This window comes from Triticum urartu, chromosome 5 (genome assembly GCF_003073215.2).
Source record: "Triticum urartu cultivar G1812 chromosome 5, Tu2.1, whole genome shotgun sequence".
Taxonomy (NCBI): Eukaryota; Viridiplantae; Streptophyta; class Magnoliopsida; order Poales; family Poaceae; genus Triticum; species Triticum urartu.
This window is the reverse complement of record NC_053026.1, coordinates 226674127-226687353: the sequence shown is the minus strand read 5'-3', so window position 1 is coordinate 226687353 and position 13227 is coordinate 226674127. Positions and strand designations below refer to the sequence as shown.

At 45.7% G+C, this 13227-nt stretch overlaps 2 protein-coding genes and 1 pseudogene across 2 annotated transcripts; 2 read left to right on the top strand and 1 right to left on the bottom strand.

The window, feature by feature from the left end:
• Positions 1–329: 329 nt before the first annotated feature.
• Positions 330–3656, bottom strand: LOC125506949. The gene is made up of 3 exons (XM_048671656.1): positions 3607–3656; positions 3347–3479; positions 330–3240 (listed from the first exon to the last, which is right to left on the bottom strand). The coding sequence occupies exons 1-3, from the start codon at positions 3654–3656 to the stop codon at positions 2404–2406; spliced, it is 1020 nt and encodes a 339-aa protein (XP_048527613.1). The 3' UTR covers positions 330–2403.
• A 1460-nt stretch (positions 3657–5116) lies between these two features.
• On the top strand, positions 5117–6244 carry LOC125508467 (probable glutathione S-transferase). Its single transcript, XM_048673183.1, has 2 exons — positions 5117–5647; positions 5729–6244. The coding sequence occupies exons 1-2, from the start codon at positions 5327–5329 to the stop codon at positions 6101–6103; spliced, it is 696 nt and encodes a 231-aa protein (XP_048529140.1). The 5' UTR covers positions 5117–5326; the 3' UTR covers positions 6104–6244.
• A 5915-nt stretch (positions 6245–12159) lies between these two features.
• Positions 12160–12976, top strand: LOC125506948 (annotated as a pseudogene).
• The last annotated feature ends 251 nt before the right edge of the window (positions 12977–13227 follow it).

Here is a 13227-nt window from a genome sequence, read left to right as displayed (position 1 = left end):
ATTACGTTTAGTCTGCTGCTTTAGACTAGTCTACAAAGCCTCATTGACCCGTGTAGTGGTCAAGAAGACGGCCAGTGAACAAGAAAAACAATCATACAAGGAATATTAATAGTCCCTCCGATCCATATTAATGATCGATGATTTAGTAAAAAGTTGTATTAAATCAGCAGCAATTAATATGAATCAGAAGGAGTATTGTTAATTTCAGGGGGAAAAAACTACCAACAACTAATCATGGGAGAGAAGTTCTACTCATGAATGACTAACCTAACAACAATTTTGTTTAACTTCTTAGGGGACGAAGTGCACATATCACTCTTCTGTACAAAACTAAAAAGGGAACAATTCAAGAGTATCTCTGACCTTCCCTTAGTTTCATTCCTTAGTGGAATTTTCATAGCGCTTTATTCCAATAACGCACAATCCATGGTAGCTAAATAAACCAAACAATTTTTTTACCAGATATATAGTCGCTCGCACCCAACTTCGCTTCGTTTCAGTCCATTTCACAGAAGATGATAAAACACCCGAGGGTCGTCATTCGTTTATACACAAAAATGTGCAGCAAAGCCAAAGCAAATGAAGCAACCGGGTCCAGAAGAAGGTGCCGCTGCTCCTCCTCGACAGCAACCCGGTCCACAAGGTGCTGCTGCTCCTCCACAACGGCCTTGCCGTCGACGAGTCGCTCGTCGGGGCGGGCGGATGGGGTCTAGAGGTCTGCACCCGTTGAGGATGTGTCGGGTTCGGATATCCATACCCTGCTTAACATGTACACGCCACACAGCCGAGAAATACAAGCACAACAGCGAGCTTGGCCATCATTGCCATCGGCTATGCCTGGTGGGTCTCTGTAAGACGCTGAATTCACCATTGCCATTTATAGCCTACTGTCAGCTCCAAGACGAGAGATACAGAGATGCACCGAACGCTGGTTGCGCTACAGCTAAAGCAGTTGACATCCCTCTGCAGTCCAAAGTAAGACAAAATCTCTGCTTGACGCCACATTCAGCACTAATTGCGACGGTAGCCATGATCATTGGCTAAAGACGACGACACTGGAATATATAACATAGAAGCTGATCAACACACAAGATTTGTTTGTTTACACACACAACGTGAGTGTACAGAAAAATGAGAGCAAACGACTACGAGCCCACCAAACGAGCCATGGTTCTCTTCGTCACGCTACAGACCGCAAAGCATACTGAATCAGGCTCCCCACAGCCATCATCACTTGTTCAAGATTTCTGTCGCCACTGCCAACAACAACTTGGCCACGAAGCACCGTTTGCTTCCGAGGTTAATTTCTCTTCTGCAAGGCAAACCGATAAGACAGCACATGTGAACATCATAGAAATAACAGCATTAGGTTTAAGAGAGTACAGATTGCTACAGCAAGCAACGCTGCAACTCCACCAGAAACAAAACATCTCCTTCGCTCCCTAAAAATTTAATACACACGCCTCATCATCTTACAAGGTACATCCAACATCCAGAATCACGGCAACAATCTTCCAAACATACCTAGGCACAGCACACTGAAAAAGCAATGTGACCAATGGATTCTTTCCAGCAGCAAAAGCGACATTTCTCATCAACCTTCCAATATCTCTTATCCAAATGCAACAACCAAAGTTCTGAGGCAGCTACGACTCAGCTAAACAATGGGTATCTACATTGGACTCATGACCTTCACATATAAAATCCATCTCTTATAAATTTTGCCAAATATCACACACTTCTGTTAGTCTTAATGTGAACTCCATAGTTTGGCCCCTGAATGGATTTGGCAACCTGGATAGAGTGTAAGACTACCTCTGTGTGCATGCCATTGTTTTCTGCGGCATCAGATCCAAGATGTGATCAAAATAAATAGATAGTGACAATAGCAAGGGGAAGGACTGTGCATATTGATTATTTGTTCGTACCAACCTTGTCTTCCCTCGGCACGACTTGGCGTAGGAGGGAAATTCTAGCTCCCGCTCGTTGCAGGAGTGAAGGAAGCGGCACACACTACCCAGGCCTTTCTACGCAATCCCAAAAAACATTTTTTTTTAAATTGCAATCTTCCTCTGAAGTATGTATGCGGTTCTATTAAGTGATGCTCTCCACTTATTCCCTAAATGTCCATTTCATAGTTGTTGCTGTCACCAATTAACGAAATAATCAAACCATACGCCAAGACTAATTTGATGAACATTAATTACTGTCAAATATTTGAGGAAGACAGTGAGTCGGGATGTCCATTCATACACAAGTTCATATACATTTGTTGCTGAAGAGTCACATAAATATTTTGATTAATAAACATAAAATGCAAAACTCTAATCCATTAACAATAGTCACAAGGGAGCAAATGTACCTTGAGAACTTCTGGGCAGTTCTTATACGCATTGTACTGCATCAACAAATGCTTGGAAGGACCCAAGCCAGTGATACAAAATCCTTTGATGATACTGATTGCCCTGGGTAGTCGGCAACAATTTCATGCAAAGATCTATCAACCAAAGAATACTCGCTCCAGTTCCCAAAGCTTCCAGTAAAGTACAAGCAGTCTCTTCGAACTCCCGGATGATCTGGACCAAGGCAACCAGCAAACTCATGCATATTAAAGAACAAGCTACAACCACCAAGGCTATGTGTCCTCGCCCACTTCCTCTCCTTGGATTGCCACTGTAACACACGGTACTGCCTCCTTCTGATAATTAGCAATAGCTCGTCATGACACTCTGCGAGCCAGGCCACCAAATTACCATCTGGTACTGTATGTGCGCTAAGTTCATCCCCAAGAAATGACAACACCACGGAATTGTTATCAAGCTCGACAACAGCAAGACGATAATTTGGATAAATCAACGCGTAGAGGGTGCCTTTCACGAACATCAGACTGTGAAGGTTGTAGCCCTCATGGCACCGCGCCGCTTGCCACTGAGCATCCCCAATGCGGCAGTAGTAGATGTCGCGGTGCCATGGCGTGAAGGCGAGGATTAGGTCATTGGAAAAGAGAATAGCTCCAACACATTTCGGGGGATCGGGCAGGCGGGCTCGCTCGCCTGTGAGGAGGTGACGGATGCGGAGCTCGGGGCGGCTGGCGCTGGCGCTCCTGCCTTGTATGGCGACGCGACAGCCGAAGGAGTGGAAGCAGGTGAGGGCGTGAGGCTGAGGACTTGGCGGGGTGAAGAGCCGGCCGAAGCAGGTGGGTCTTCCATGGGCTAGGGGGGCGCGTGGGAGGCGGAAGCGCTAGGGGGCCGAGGGGGATGTGGAAGAGCGCGGCAGACGTCTCGTGGTGGACGAGGAGTAGCGGACCCTGCGAGGCGAGGTTTGAGGAAGACAGCTGGAGGCGAGCCCGGTAGGCCCGGCAGGCAGCACGGAGAGTCGTCAGGCGGCTCGCGATCAATGGGATCAGCTCCGGTAGGAAGTAGGGCGACGGCGAGGTGGTTTCTTCGGGGTTTGTGGAGGATGACGACGAGGAGTATACGCTAGAACAGACCACGCACAATAATTAACCAAGCTAGATGTATAGAGTCAGTTACCTGTACATATACGTTTACTAAGGCAAACTACAACCTGACTTCCGGCAAGAAGACACGTATATACTACAATTACCGTGGTTTGTGGACGATGGATATGGTTTCCTCCTTCGGCGTCTTAGTCATAGTGGGGTGCCAGATCTGAAATTAGATGACATGTTTGGGGTGTTTCACCGGTCTGATTGGTTCAACAGCAAGGGCTTCATTTTTGGTGAGCCACCTTGGAGGTCGGCGAAACTGCATATCAGCTATGAAGCTGTGTCGAGCTCGGGTGAGGAGGTGATTCATCATTCTTTTCTTCGGTGGCTGTTGTCGTGCTGTTGTAGGCAGGTGACGGGCATTGGTGTCAAGCTCAGAGATGTTCTACTATCTTTTCAGTTTTCTCATGTCGGTCTTTATTTGATTTGAAGTTTGATCTTTATGATACGAATGAGACACGTATTATCATGCAAAAAAAATACTACAATTACCATGCAAATAAACTGCAATGGAAGCAAAAAAAAAGGCATGCATGTATATGGTACATAGGACACGTATAAGGAACGCCACCTCTGTTGTAGACACGTGGCAAATGTCTTTGCCGACTGTGAACCGTAAGCCAGGTGCTTTTTTCAGTAGGTACCGTGTGATCCCTATAAGCCTAGAGCTTTTTTGCAACACTCGGCATATAGATGGCCAGAAGCTGAGTCCTTCGGATTTGTAGGGTGTTTTTTTTAGAGTCGCCTTAGAGGAACATAAGTCGAGTATCTGAAAAATAGCTCATGACTTATAGGCTAACACACGGAAAAACATGATTTTTCCTGTAGTGTGCATTCAAGCAGATTTTTGATTTGTTTTAATAGAGAAAGGTAGCTGCACAATGAAACCCACACAACAATGGTATTCCAGAAAATACAAAAAAGTTGGATTCCAATCTTCGAATAGATCCAACCTCCAATTGGAATAGCCGATTGTGTACTCTAACACGATTGTGGACGTATCCACTTTTGTAAAGATTTGAAGGGTCTTATTTTCACTTTCCAATGTTTTATTCAAATCACCCCATAAGTTTACCAATGAATGCCATGTACAATGTTTATTCAATGGCCACCTTGAGAAAATGCTTTTGTTCTACTATTGCGGAGTAATGCCATGTTTCAATTTTTAGTGTAACTACAAATACGCGAAAAATCATGCTGCCTACCTACAATTTTTCATGTGTAACAGAAGTTATTCAGAAACATATACTATTTAAATTTCAAAAATCCCTAACCTGTGCAGTTGCACAAGTTGATGACTAGTATATAGAAGGTGGATTGCAACTCGAAAAAAATAGCCTAACTACAAACCGGGATAGCCTCTTCGATTCTTATCTTACAAGTCACAACCCAGCCAAGAAAAAACAAAATAAAAAGAGGCCGGCCAGTGCCACGAGAGGCCGGACCAACAGAAAAAAGACAATGGCCATGAAAATCAATGACGCACGATAGATCCAGCAATTAAAAACTTAGATGTGACATCCTAAATAAACATTTTGATGTGACTTACTCCACTATGCGCCTACGATCGGTTGCACTTTACAATGTTTAATCACTATGCGCCGAAGGAGGAAGCACCGAGGAAACTTCTCGGAAGCACCGGAACAAAACCATTTGACTGGAGATCTTAACAAGAAATATGTTCCAGCTTCCTGGAGAAGTTTCAATCTCATATCCCAGCTCCAGTATAAAATAGCACAGATTCATCGGGTTCCCAGAGCTCAGTCTCACGAACTATTACTACACCTGATTTGCAGGAGAGCGAGCAAGGCAGGGACGATGAGCTCCCCAGCGGCGGCCGTGAAGGTGATCGGCGCATTGGACAGCCCGTTCAGCCACCGCGCCGAGATCGCCCTGCGCCTGAAAGGAGTCCCTTACGAGCTCATCCCAGAAGACCTGAGAAACAAAAGCGAGCTGCTGCTGGCCAACAACCCCGTCCACAAGAAAGTTCCCGTGCTCCTCCACGGCGACCGCACCGTCTGCGAGTCCCTCCTTATCGTCGAGTACGTCGACGAGGCCTTCCCCGGCCCACCCCTCCTCCCCGCCGACCCCTACGAGAGGGCCATGGCCCGCTTCTGGGCCAGCTTCATCGACGGCAAGGTACGCAACCAACCCGACGGTGGCCGCACACCTCAGTCCTCGCCCAGCTTCATCCGCTGATTTTTTGCCTGCACCGTGCAGTGCTCGAAGGCGTACTGGTTGGCGCTGTGGGCGGAGGGCGAGGCACAGGAGGGGTTTGTGAAGGAGGCCAAGGAGAACTTCGCGCTGCTGGAGGCGCGGCTGGAGGGGAGGCGGTTCTTCGGCGGCGACGCCATCGGTCTTGTCGACATCGCCGCCTGCGGGTTCGCGCACTGGCTAGGCGTCTTCGAGGAGGTTGCCGAGGTGAGACTGGTCACCGAGGACGAGTTCCCTCGCTTCTGCCGCTGGGCCAAGGAGTACGTGTCCGACGAGAAGGTGAGGGCGTGCCTGCCGGACAGGTCGCACCTGCTCGCCCGCTTCGCTGCCAACAAGGGGATGTTCGTGGCCATCGCCAAGTCCATGCTGCCGCCCAAGTAGCTAGCCAGTGTGTCTATGCCCATCCATGGATGTGCACGAGAGCGCGCATGGGTGTGTCTATGCCCATCCAGCGATCGCCGCTGAGTCAGCTTGTGCTGTTCTGCTGGTCAGAATAAAAAAGGGGAACGTATTGGAGAGGAAGCAATGTGTAGGACAAAGTTTCATGGGATCCCTGCCATGGTTGTGCTGCCCTTGGAGCATGCACTCCGCGACTTAAGGTAGGAGGAAGCCATGTCCTCTACGGTGCTACGCGTCCAGGCGATTCATTTAGCGCCGACGGCTGACGAGCCATGGACAAATCGCCATGCAATATGCCCCACAAGCATCCATTGAATGCGTTTTCAAAAAAAAAATCACAATTTTTCAGACGTGCTGTTTATGCCACAAATGCAAGTGCACCGAATACAAATGCAGAACAGCACATATCCTAGCTAGCAGCTTCACCAGCAACTCAAAACAAAAACTGCAGAATATTTTAGTATATCTAAAGACAAATAAAAGGGGAGCAGCTCGAAACAAATGCAGAACACCATCGTGCAAAGCACGGATCCGGCTTGGAATCGTCTCACCTCTAGTACTCCTCATGTACTCCTCCAGCATTATATTCGCATTTCTTTACAAAGGGAGTATTATTTAGAAAACGAGACATAAATCTTGTTTTCAACATATACTTGAGCCTACTAATGTTATCTTTACTGCGTGCGCTGCTAGACTCGTGGATTTTTTTTTTGATCGAAAAGAGTTTCCCCCCGCTCCATTTTATTAAAACAAAGTAAAGCGAGTCACAGCAGACCATTACAAGCATTCGGGACCTGCCTGAATGGCAGGACCAGAGACAACGGAGTCAAAGACAAATTTCAGCATTCTAAGGAAGTGCAAAGACGGACATACATCTACCATGACAGGGGAACTGAAAACAGATCACTCTGCTATTTTTTATCTCTACTTTTCATTCTGGGTGAATCTTCAGCATCTCCTCTTCGATCTTTCTCTTGCAAGCTCTCAGGCCGACTCCCATGTAATCCTGAGCACCTCGCCTCTTCGCCGATCTAGGAGTTGGATGCATCTTCTCAGCAGCACCGATTGGTCGCCCACACATAGCACCTTTCATTGATGTAGTGACGAGCTGATTCTTGCCAAGATTGTACGTGTGTTTGTCTACTGTACGCCCTGAAAGCACATATCATTACACATCGTCCAAATGCTCCAAATGGTAGCAACACAAGCAATATTAGTAACAGACTTTTTGTTATTTAGATTCCAGAAGGAAGATAATTCATTCATGTCATTTGGAATACTAAACTCAAAAGAGTCAGATATATCACTCCAAACTTGTTTAGCAACCACACACTCAAAGAACAGGTGACAGACAGTTTCATCCTCATTACAAAATAAGCATTTTAGATTTTCCACCTCTCTCCTCTTATTCAGGTTATCCCTGGTAAGAATTTTGTTATGAAAAGCTAGCCAAAGAAAGACTAGATATCTGTGAGGTACAACAATCTTCCAGAATTTTCTCCAAATGGGGATAGACACCCCTCCCCAATTAATCATGTTATAAAATGACTTAACTGAATAGACCCCCGACGGTTCCAATCTCCAAATGGGTTGGTCCGTCTCGTCAGTTATTGTCATATCAGAGATGATTCGGATCAATTCATGCCATCTATCTAAAAATCCAGGCTCCACACATCTGTTAAAGGTAAGTTTGAGAGTAGAACCATCCCATACCTCAAAAACTGCGCAGCATTGCTGTTGGTAGATTTCATATACGTCCCAGAATTGGGTTTTGAGGGAAGAATCCCCCACCCAAACGTCATCCCAAAAACTTATTTTATTACCATTCCCTGGTTTCCATTTATAGAAGGGTCTAACCCCCTCGAAAGCCCAGGTGACACCTTTCCAGAAGGGAGAACCCACCCCCTGCCTAGACCACAATATATTCGGCTTAGCTGTTTTATATTTGTGGTCGATCAGCTTCACCCAGTTTTTGTTACTGTCCATAAAATACCTTTTAGCCCAAGAGGCTAGTAAGGCCATGTTGAATTCTCTCAGGTTAGATACCCCCAGACCACCAAAGTCTTTTTTCTGGGAGATCAAACCCCAGTTAGCAAGATGGTACTTATGTTCATCCCCCACATTCCCCCAGAAAAAATGAGCCATCTGAGAAGTGATGGCTTTGATCGCCCACTTGGGGAACTTAATAACTGACATGAGGTACATGGGGATACTGGCAATGCATGCCTTAAGGAGGACTAGTTTTGCCTCATAGCTAAGCAATCTCCCCTTCCATCCACATATCCTTTTGATGATCTTATCTATGATGTATTGGATGTCTTCTCTCCTCAATTTGAGGTAGTGAAGAGGAACTCCAAGATATTTTAGAGGGAAATCCCCTAATTTACAACAGAAAATCTGAGACAGGAGTTTAGCATCATCCTCATTCATATTGATAGGTACTACTTCACATTTGTCATAATTGATTTTTAACCCAGAAAGGTTTTGAAAGCAGGCAAGTAGCCATTTCAAGTTCCTAACATATTCAGGTTTAGGGTTAAGAAAGAGAATTGTATCATCAGCATATTGCAGGCATATGAGTCCTTGAGGGATGATATGGGGAACAATCCCAGATATGATATTGTTATTAACAGCTTTAGCTAACATGCGAGAAAACACATCAGCTACCAAATTAAAAAGCATGGGGGAACTTGGATCCCCTTGTTTTAAACCTTTTCCACCCACAAAGTATGGACCCAGGGTATCATTGATCTTAACACAGAAAGAGCTTTGTTGCAAAATGGATAAGTTCCATCTAATCCACTTAGCCCCAAAACCCCTAGATGTAAGCATTTCTACTAGGAAATCCCAGTTCACTCTATCATAGGATTTTTCATAATCTATTTTGAGAACAATCCCAGATTCTTTTGATTTATGGACCTCATGGATGGCCTCATGAGCAGTAACTACACTTTCCAAAATGAACCTGCCTCTCACAAAGGTAGATTGACATGGGGATAGGAGCCTATGACCAACAGGGCCAACTCTGTTTGTCATAGCTTTACTGAATATCTTAACAGAACAATTGCTCAAACAGATGGGTCTGAATTTCCTCATGTTCTTGGCATCTGGCTCTTTAGGGATCAAAGTAACAATAGAATAGTTTAGTCTCTGGACATCCAGAATCCCATTTTCAAAATCTTTAACCAGGACCATAAAGTCACCCTTGATCACCTCCCAGAATTGTTGATAAAAAAGAAAAGACAAACCGTCAGGACCAGGGGCTCCATTAGCATAAGATCCCATAATGACCTCTTTAATTTCTTCTTCTGAAAAAGGTCTTTCCAGGGAAGTATTTTCAGCTTCTGTCACCATTTCTTCATCAGACCAAAACTGGTCATCCAAGTGTATATTAGGTTTAGGCTCAAACCCAAAGAGGTTTTTATAAAAGTTAGTGGCCACCTCCATCATGTCCTTAGTGGAGTATACAGGCCCATTAGGGCCCTCCAGGACAGTCAATTGATTCTTCCTTCTGCGTTGATTAGCAACAGCATGGAAGTAGGCTGTGTTTCTGTCCCCTTCTTTGATCTTCCTATCTCTAGATCTCTGCCATATGCCAGTCTCTTCTTTCTTCCAGATCCCCTCAAGTTCCTCTTTAATTTGTTTCATTCTGAGGACATCCCCAGCATTTGTCCTGTTTTGTTCAGCAAAGATATCTAGGATATCAAACTCCAGAAGGAGCTCTTTCTTTTTCTTCTTCATAGCTGCTTCCAGATTAATGCTCCATCCTTTAACACTTTTCCTAAATAGTTTGGTTTTAAATTGCCAGGTCCCAATAGTAGTTGTACACGGTGATGGTGTGGCCCAAATTTTCTCCACTAAGGGTCTAAAATCTGGTTGGTCTAACCACCATTTCTCAAATCTAAAAGGTTTAGTAGGGTTATTGCTACTCATTCCAGAATCAAGAAGTATTGGGGCATGGTCACTCCCCACCCTAGGAAGGGCACATAAGGTAGTGAGAGGGAAGTGACTATCCCAACTGGTGGCAGAGAAAACCCTGTCAATAGTGGCAAAGATAGGGTTGTCTTGGTTGTTGCTCCAAGTATATACCCTGTTAGCTAATCTATATTCCATAAGGCCCCATTTATTTATCCAGTCATTGAACAATAATGTCCAGGAAGCATTTATATTGCCTGAGGATTTATCCTTAGCTTCTCTAATCAGATTAAAGTCACCTCCCAGTAAAACAGGATAACATAAATCATCCATATTCTCATGCAATTCCGCAATAAAATCAATCTTGTCTACAGCATAAGCTGTGCCATAAACCACAATCAGATGCCAACAAAACCCATCAGTCTTATTTTTCAGGGTAATGATAATGCAGTATTTTTTACAGCTAACACTAAGTACCTCAAAAAGATTGGTTTTGGTACCCACAAGGATACCCCCAGCAGAGCCTACAGCAGGTAGAATGTGCCAGTCATACACACTAGAACCAGCTAAGGCATTAAGGAAGGAGTCAGATAAAGTTTCTCTCTTAATTTCTTGAAATCCTAAAAAATCAGGTTTATATTTACCAACCAAGTCAGACAAGCACTGTAGTTTCCCTTTTTGGCCCAAACCTCTAATATTCCAAAAGATACCAATCATGGAATTTTGAAAGGGTGTGTCAGACTAAAAAGTCCTCCTCTCACATTATTCCCATTTCCACCCACATCATCAGCAGTGCCCCCTGATGTGTGAGTGTTGGGAATGTCTTTTTCTGGAGTATAAAGTCCATTATCAATGTCTGGTCCAATATCTAAACTATCAGGCAAGGAAACTTCAGGATTTTGGGAAGCAAACACAAGACATTTTTCAGATTCATCTCTAATAATCTGGTTAATGATGTGGTTCTTGTCTCTCTCATCATCACCAATTTTGAGATTAACTGCAGAAGCATAAGCCTCTAAATTAGAAATAGCATCATCAGTAAAAGACTTACTTTTAAAGGTAGGTGGGATCTCCAGGTTTTTCTTCATTTTGTAGGCTGCAGCTTTTTCCATGATGTTTTGCCTGTTGTGGGCTCTGGAACTCAGTCTTGGAGCAATCACTGGTCCCCACTTGGTTTTTGGTGAAGCCTTCCCTTTGGTTTTATCCATGAGCTCCATCATCTTCAGGCCAGTAGCTATGTGTGTCTCAACAGTAATCATATCCTCCTCAGGTTCAGCAGATTCACTGTCAGTGTCAGAAGAAGAATCTTCCAGTTCTTTCAGCAGACCAGAGCAATACATCTTTTGGGCAGACACAGGGGAAGTGGTAGCATCAATCCCACTTGGTGATGCAGTAACCATGGTGTTTTCATCAGCTCTGTTGAGTGGGCTGCTGAGAGATTTGATCGCTTCAGCAAAAGGTATTGAGGGTCTGTTTGGGCCCATATCATCTTGGTCAGGTTTCCTGTTGACTCTCACAGGAGAGAAGCATGCCTCCAAAAGAGCATGGGGATGAAATGAAGCACCATCATTAACTGTTTTCTTCCGAGGTGGAGTTTTTGTGGGGGCTCTGTTGGCAAGGTCTTGAGCATCAATGGGTTCCTCTCCATCATCCAGCAAGTCTTTATCCAGTTCCTCCTCCTCTGTTGTCTTGTTGTCCTCATCTACTGTTATATCAGTGGGGCCATCATCATCATTGGGGTCATCAGCACCCACCTGGTCAAAGCCCTCCACAGTGAAGGATAGGATATACGGTTTTTTCCTCATCTCCATAATTCTTTCAAAGGGGATTTTTGTTGGGTCTCTGTAGGCAATTTTGATCCTCACTTTCTCATAGAAGCTCTTCATCAGGCCATTCCAGTCAACATCTACAAGAATTCCAAAGCATGAGGCTATTTGAGATAGCACTTTTCATGTACACCATTTAGAGGACAGCCCCTCAACAATCACCCAGGCTTCAGTAAGTTCACTGAATGGGTCAATTGAGCCAGTCCATTTTTCCAGGTGGCACAAGAAGGAACGTAAAACATACTTAGTGACGTAGCTAGTTCTTCCAGGTGGCACAAGATATCTTCAGAAGGGTGCATGGCAGGAGAGCTAACGTTCGAAATGAAGCCACCACACCGCCTTCTAGCTAGAAAGATACGCACCACCATGTACATCGCCCGGCGAGGACGGTCGTTGGGCACTGTTGCAGATGAGCCGTTGTACCTACTGCGAAGTCACTAGTTCTAACAAGCCGAACACATATATCTCTCACTGAACTGTCAATGCGCCGCCTAATGTACGGGTACCCGCTTTCGCGCCCAGCCGCAGTGCGTAAATACTAGCATACGAAGTACGCACACAGCACGCATCATGGCCAAGCCCACAAAAGCATCACAACAGCAAAACACCGACTACTCAAGGGAAATCCATGGCCTCTGCCGCGCTCTTCGTCGTCCTCCTCGCCCTGGCCACCATGCGGCCGCAGACCATGTCGTCCCAGAAGGAGACGCACCTCAAGGTGTACTGGCATGGCACGACATGGTGAGCGGACCGGACCCGACGTCGGTGCCGGTGGCGCGTGCGGCCACGACCAACACCTCCAAGACAGCCTTCAGCGCCGTCATGGTCATGGACAACTCACTCACCGCGGGGCCGAGCCTCAACTCATCCAGGCTCATGGGCCACGCCCAGGGCAACGTACATCGCCGCCGGCAAGGACCAGCTGGCGCTGCTCATGCTCATGAACTTCGTCTTCACCACCGGCAAGTACAACGGCAGCAGCGTCGCCATTATCGGTCGCAACGAGGTGTTCACCGAGGTTCGTGAGATGCTCTGGCTCCTGTTGAAACGTTCGCCTCACCACATTCTGCCCTCAGTTATTTTTCTTTATCGCCCTTCTCCACTCCTCTTTTAATTTTTTTTCTCCTCACCCATCTCTCTCTCATATGTAAAACTCGCTCTTTCTATCTTCGGCGGCATCTAGTTTTCTCCTGTGTTTTTTCCTTACCAAATCAATCATCTCCTAGGCTGCCAACCATGTCTTCTCCCTCGCCCCGCGATGGCTAGGTCCACTCCCGATTGAATACCTCCGTCATGGCCCCACTTAGACGCCATCGCCGCCTTGCTCACACGATCCTGCCACGACCACCTTGGTCGTGCAGGTGG

Bases quoted from the DNA above. Each gene is read 5' to 3' on its own strand.
- LOC125506949 (XM_048671656.1), bottom strand. From the start codon at position 3,656: ATGACTAAGACGCCGAAGGAGGAAACCATATCCATCGTCCACAAACCA. The intron at 3,480-3,606 runs GTAATTGTAGTA...GGTCTGTTCTAG, and splicing joins TCCATCGTCCACAAACCACG to CGTATACTCCTCGTCGTCAT. The intron at 3,241-3,346 runs GCTCGCCTCCAG...TCGGCCCCCTAG, and splicing joins CTGCCTGCCGGGCCTACCGG to CGCTTCCGCCTCCCACGCGC.
- LOC125508467 (XM_048673183.1), top strand. From the start codon at position 5,327: ATGAGCTCCCCAGCGGCGGCCGTGAAGGTGATCGGCGCATTGGACAGC. The intron at 5,648-5,728 runs GTACGCAACCAA...TGCACCGTGCAG, and splicing joins CCAGCTTCATCGACGGCAAG to TGCTCGAAGGCGTACTGGTT.